The 6,338-nt window shown below is 30.9% G+C and overlaps 1 protein-coding gene across 1 annotated transcript in view; it reads right to left on the minus strand.

Annotated features, from left to right (window-relative positions):
• Positions 4,946 to 6,338, minus strand: part of LOC107636750 (vacuolar cation/proton exchanger 3-like) — a gene marked incomplete in the record, with an annotated part of 3,977 nt that continues 2,584 nt past the window's right edge. Inside the window, 4 exon segments of the mRNA XM_021121400.1 lie at positions 4,946 to 5,399; positions 5,509 to 5,570; positions 5,684 to 6,032; positions 6,119 to 6,235. Of these exon segments, the coding sequence (XP_020977059.1) occupies positions 5,961 to 6,032; positions 6,119 to 6,235 (189 nt within the window).

The raw sequence follows: 6,338 nt of genomic DNA on the forward strand, positions 1-6,338 counted from the left end.
GACGACATCCCCTTTGAGCTTGACACCGCTTCTGAGCCATCTGATGTGGAGGCGGATGATCATGAGGAGGAGGCACATGCCCAGGCTGAGCAGGCAGGACCGGAGCAGGCTGCACCACAGCATGAGGAGCCACAGCAGATACAGACCATAGACCCAGAGATTCCTCTACAGGCAGAGCCTCCACTTCAGCAGTCAGACCCTCCGACACTCATCCAGACTGCAGAGCCTCAGACCACCATAGAGACACCCACTACCCATCCTTCCGGAGATGACACTTCTCACACCCAGCTTGAGTGAGCATCGAGGACGATGCTATTATTTAAGTATGGGGAGGTCGCCATCTCTGGCGTACTTTATTTTGGTGAACCACTTTTCAGACTCTTTTTATCCTATTTTGCTCATTTTTCTGTATTTTTATTTTTATTTCTATCTTTCAATACTTGCACACTTTTCTTTTGTTGTATCTTTACTTTATTTCTACATTTTGCACTTTAGTTTATATATTAGATATTTAGTTTAGTCTAGTTGCAATTTTAGCTTATTAAGTTGTGATATAGAATATATAGATTAATTAGTTTAGTTTACTCTTTTAGCATACGATAACTTGGATTAATTAGAAATAAAAAGAGTAAACTAAAAACTTTAGTATAACAGAATCACAACAATCCACCCTAAGATTCACATTGAGCATAATGGGAACTCTTGATTTCTACTTGCATGACATACATAACCGATATATGGTTTTTGAGCCAAACACACAGCCTGTGAGTTTTTGAGCTTAATTGTATGGTTACATTATTTAACCATAATTATTTCATTCTTGTGTATTCGCCCTTCTTTTTTATTCTGGTGATCTTTACTTTGTTTCAATCTATATGTCCAATATAGAATATAGATACATACCAAGAGATGATTGAGGCCATCATTTGAATTTTTCCTCACTTATCCCTAATAAGCTTACCTTCTACATCACCCTTATTAGCCCCCTTGAGTCTTTTAAATCCCCTCTTATTCTATGACCACATTACTAGCCTTAAGCAGAAAAACAAATTAAAAATCCCAAGTTGAATCCTTGGTTAGCTTAAGATAAAAATTGTGATACACACTAAGTGTGGGAAAATGCGGGAACATGGGTTGATAGGAAAGGATTAACTCAATAAAATAATAAGGATTTTGGGAGCATGCTCATGTGAAACAATTTTAAATTAAAATACCATGCGCATTGATATATGTTCTGTTTATGTTTAAAAAAAATCTTTTAGTTAAATAAGTTATATATATCCTTTTTAATTAAACAAATAAGGGGACAAAATTACCCCAATAATAAGCTTAGTGAAAAAATCAATGCACATAAGGTGAAAATCAAAGTAAAGTTAGTACATGAGTATGTAATAAAGTGAAAAAATTTGGGTAGGTAGGTAAAGTATTTTAAATTATATAAAGTATGTATATGTTAGGTGAGATCTTAGACAAATCAATGATTCACTTTATAGCTCACTTAGTCTTATATATACCCTCACCCTTACCTTAGCCCCATTACAACCTTGAGAAAGACCTCATGATTTTTGTATGTCTGTATTCAATATTTTTTGATTCGTTAGATGAAGAACAAAGTTTTAGAAAGTAAGAATAGAAAAGAATAGAGTGATTAACCCAATAAACACTGAGTGACTAGAGAGTAAACACAAAATCCAGTGAGGGTTCAATAGCTCATCACCATATATCTCTGCTTAATTGTTAATTGTCTTGCAAGTTTGTGAAATATTTTTACCCAACTCAATTGTGAAAGTGCTTTAACATGATCTAGGTTTGGCTAAGCATATATGATTCCTTGAAAATATGAAACAAATTAACCACATGTAAGCTCTATATATATAGGTGGATAATAATTAAAATTGCATGATTCATGTAGGTAGCTTGCATTTAGAGTAGATTGCATTGCACGAGATTCCACCATTCTAACTTTACCCTTTCTTTTGGATTTAGCATGAGGACATGCTATTGTTTAAGTGTGGGGAGGTTGATAGACCCATATTTTATGATGTATTTTTTGCTCAATTTAAGTGATTTATTCAATCCTTCACCACTTATTCATGTAAATTGCATGGTTTTACTTTTCCTTCCTTATTATGTGATATATGTGAAAAATATGTTTCCTATGTTTTAAAAATATTAATTTTAATTACCCTTTATTACCATTCGATGCCGTGATTTGTGTGTTAAGTATTTTCAGGTCTCATAAGGCGGGAATGGCTTAGAGGACAGAAAGAAAACATACAAAAATGGAAGGAAAGCACAAAAATGGAATTTTGAAGAAAAGGCAGCGACGCAAACGCATGGACGACGCGAACGCGTGCCTAGCACGAAAAGGTATCGACGCGAACATGTGGATGACGCGGACGCGCGCCTTGAGCAGAACGCAAATGACGCATACGCGTGACAGACGCCACGTATAAGAATCTGCAGAAAACGCCTCCAGCGATTTCTGGACCCTTTTTCGGCCCAAATCCAAGTTAGAAACACAGAATATAAGCCAGAGAATGGAGGAATCAAATAACAACTGAATGATAGATACAATATTCACAATTTTAGGTTTAGATGTAGTTTTTAGAGAGCCTCTCTCTTAAGTTTTAAGATTAGGATTCCTTTTATTTTTATTACTTCAATACCAGGTTCAATATTTTTCTTTAATTAATATTTCTCTTTTATTTTTATTTATTCCAATGCTTTTACTTGTTAATGTTCCAATTTAGCTTACGAACCTTTTTATGTCAAGATTTGAATATTCTATTTAATGTTATTTGAGGTATTTCAGATTTGATTTTGCTTTATTTTATTTATGCTTTTAATTTAATTTAAGGTATTTTTCCTTTTGGTTTTGGTTAAGTGATTAATAACACTTGAGTTATCAAACTCAGCTATTAATTGAAATTGGAATTTCTTGCTGGTTAATTTGTACTCCAATAACTCTAGTCTTTCCATAGGAATTGACTAGGACTTGAGGATCAAATTAATTTATCCACTTAACTTTCTTTTGTTTAGCAAGGGTTAATTAAAGTGGGAGCAGAACCCAATTCTCATCACACCTGATAAGGATAACTAGGATAGGACCTCGATTTCTTATACCTTGCAAAAGCTTTTATTATTATTAAATTATTTTTTTCTCGTAATTTAAATTACTTGTTCCTTATTTCAAAAATCCAAAAATATATCTTTTTACATAACCAATAATAAATCACACCTCCCTGCAATTTCTTGAGAAGACGACCCGAGGTTTAAATACTTCGGTTATTACTTTTTATTGGGTTTGCTTTAGTGACAAACAAGTTTTTGTATGAAAAGATTATTGTTTGGTTTAGAAATTATACTTGCAACAAAAATTTATTGTGAATTCTAAACCATCAATCTTCTGTTCGTCATTGAACTAGGGTGATAACAATATAAAATTCTTCCATATAAAGTTTTAAATAAGGAACGAGAAAAATAAAATATCAAAAATGGTAAGAATGAGGAAATCAAATTAGACAGATGTTATTGAAATTGCCACAATAGCTCAATCTTACTTTGAGCATCTTTTTAGTTCATATAACCCTCAAGATCCAACTGAAGCATTAAAAGATATTTCAGTGCAGATTGATAGTAAAGTGCTTTTATTAAGGTAGATTCATTAGTGATAATATTTTAATTATTCATCAATTTATGCATTACCTTAGGAATAAAAGGTTTGGTGATAAAGATATTGCTTTGAAGTTAAATACGAGAAAAACTTATGATAAAGTTCAATAAAGTTGTGCAGAATGCTATGAAATACGGATATTTCGTTGAGTTGTTGTGTCTGTTTATCAGACACATTTTGGATATGACATTTATTGATACTCGTTCGATACACGTATCTGTTGTGTCTAACTGTGTCTTAATAAAAAATAAAAAAATTTTTTTCGAATACATTTAGACACACTTAAATACCATTACGTGTCAACGTGTCCACCTTTATTCTTAACATGTATTTTTTAAATAAGTTTAGAAATAATATATATTATTATTTATTAAAACAAAAAATATTTTAAATACTTTTATATAGTTAAAAACTAAATTTTAGAACTACTTTAAATCACTTACAATAATAATATACTAGAGACATATCGACAAATCATGTTGTAACACGTGATACTAAACTGACACATGGACAAATTGTGTTATGATATGTGATATTACTGTCTACACGTCAATATGTCATGTGATACTAATAGACACTTTTTTTATTTCATTTGACGTGATCGAACCTTGTTTTGACACTAATTTTCTATAATAACAATTAGCATACTACATTAATGTGACGTTAACAAAAATATTTATAGAGCTAATGTGAATTATAGAATGAAACATTCAGTGTCAAAATTGAGATAATTAAAAATTTAAGGATCGATTTAAAATTTGAGGCTAATTTCAAGAGTCCATTTATTGATTAACTAAAGTTCTAACTAAGAAATTGAGTGATTAATAAATCCAACTCATTCAACATAATAAGGTAAGATTAAATGTCTTAACATTCGTGTTTTATTGAATACAAGCTTCATTTAATAGTTTCTTTCTTTTTTTAGTGTTTAGTGTTGTTGGTTAAATTACATTTTGTATTTTTACTTTATTTATTAGCACAATCAAATTCTATTATCCAAATGATAGTTGAAAAAGTATTTTGATATTTGACAACTTTTTGTGAGAAGAATCTTTTACTCGTCAATTTTATTAGTTAAAATGGCTAATGCACTTATTATTTTGAGTGTTATATTTAGAGTAGGTCACTCTTTCATCAATTCCTTTTTTCTACTTCTTTTAATTCTACAGAATCAACATCTTCTGTAGTTTTATATTATTACTTCTTTTTGTTACAAGTCTATATATCTAGAACATGGGTAAAAGGCTAAAAGCCATGAGATCATTGAGGAGAAACTACACCAAATGGAGTAAATATTCTCTTCAAACTCAAGAAACTTTCTTTAATGATTCAACCACAAATTCACCATGCAAGAACAATTACCTTCCATTTATTTCAGAATTACTTAAGTACATGATAATAAAATAAAATAAAATAACCAACTTAATTAACCTCGATACCCACTAGCTAGCTAGGCCACAATTATATGATACATCATACTAATGATTGAAAATCTTGGACACAGATTCATCACTTGCAGAGTTCAGATCAATTCATAGCTTGCAATTGAATAAATAACATGCAATGCTGCTTCAAAACTCTTCTGCCTTGTGTCTGGATATATGACCGGTGGATGGATGGATGATAGAATATTGAAACCAATAAACAATTCAACGAATCAACATTTGAGTTTTGATGATGCCACTATCCTTCATCTCACAAGGGACCAATCATAGGCCAAAGCCTGTGTCTCATTCAAGTAATTTCCAGTTAGCTCTAAGAGTTAATTGTTATTCTTATGTAGATTATTATTATTACTATTATTTCTTAACGTGGCACATATATGAACTCACCTATTAAGCACTTAAAACTGCATCACTTCCTGACTTGAATGTGTTGTTAACATTCACTTGGTCTGGAGACAAAACAAATCAAATTTTAGACATGAATTGAATATTGAAAATGTATAATATAGCTATGGATAGACTACTAATATATATTACCATTATTTACATATATTCTACTTACTTAAGGGTGTTCTTTGTACAAAGAAGCAAGCACCAATGACAACGTAGCACAAAAGAAGAATAAGCCCTTTCATGTAGTGAGATGTACCATCCTATGAAAACAGGAGGATGGAGATTTTGTCAATGCCTTAAATTTCATTTAGAGATTAAATTAAAATTCAAAGTCAAAATATGTAGCTTTTGTAAATGAGATATGATTTCACCATTTGAAAGAGTATAAATCCTAATAGATAAATCTTTATTCCATGATAATAAAAGAGTATATTTGGTTCAATATATCATAGAGAAATAAATAACATTTTAAGAAAGAAATTAAACCCAAAAAAAAAAAAAAAAACCAACGTGATATCCTACAGTCACAAAAATACAGATTTTCAATATGAATCTATGTGAAATAATAATAATAATAATAAAGTTTTAAATCTATAATATTTACCAGCTTGTTCTTGAAAGCAAATATGATTGCTCCTGCATGTTCAGCTGCATTGCCAACAATTGGTAGCAAAATTATGCTGAGAAAGCTTACAGAAAGACCCCATGACTCTGATGCTTCCTGTAATTAATAATATTCACATTAATTGGGCATCACACTAAAATATAAGGATCTTTTGAAAATATTTTCCCCTCTATTACCAAAAACTTTTTAACACAAATAC

This window comes from Arachis ipaensis, chromosome B04, assembly GCF_000816755.2.
Source record: "Arachis ipaensis cultivar K30076 chromosome B04, Araip1.1, whole genome shotgun sequence".
Lineage (NCBI taxonomy): Eukaryota > Viridiplantae > Streptophyta > Magnoliopsida > Fabales > Fabaceae > Arachis > Arachis ipaensis.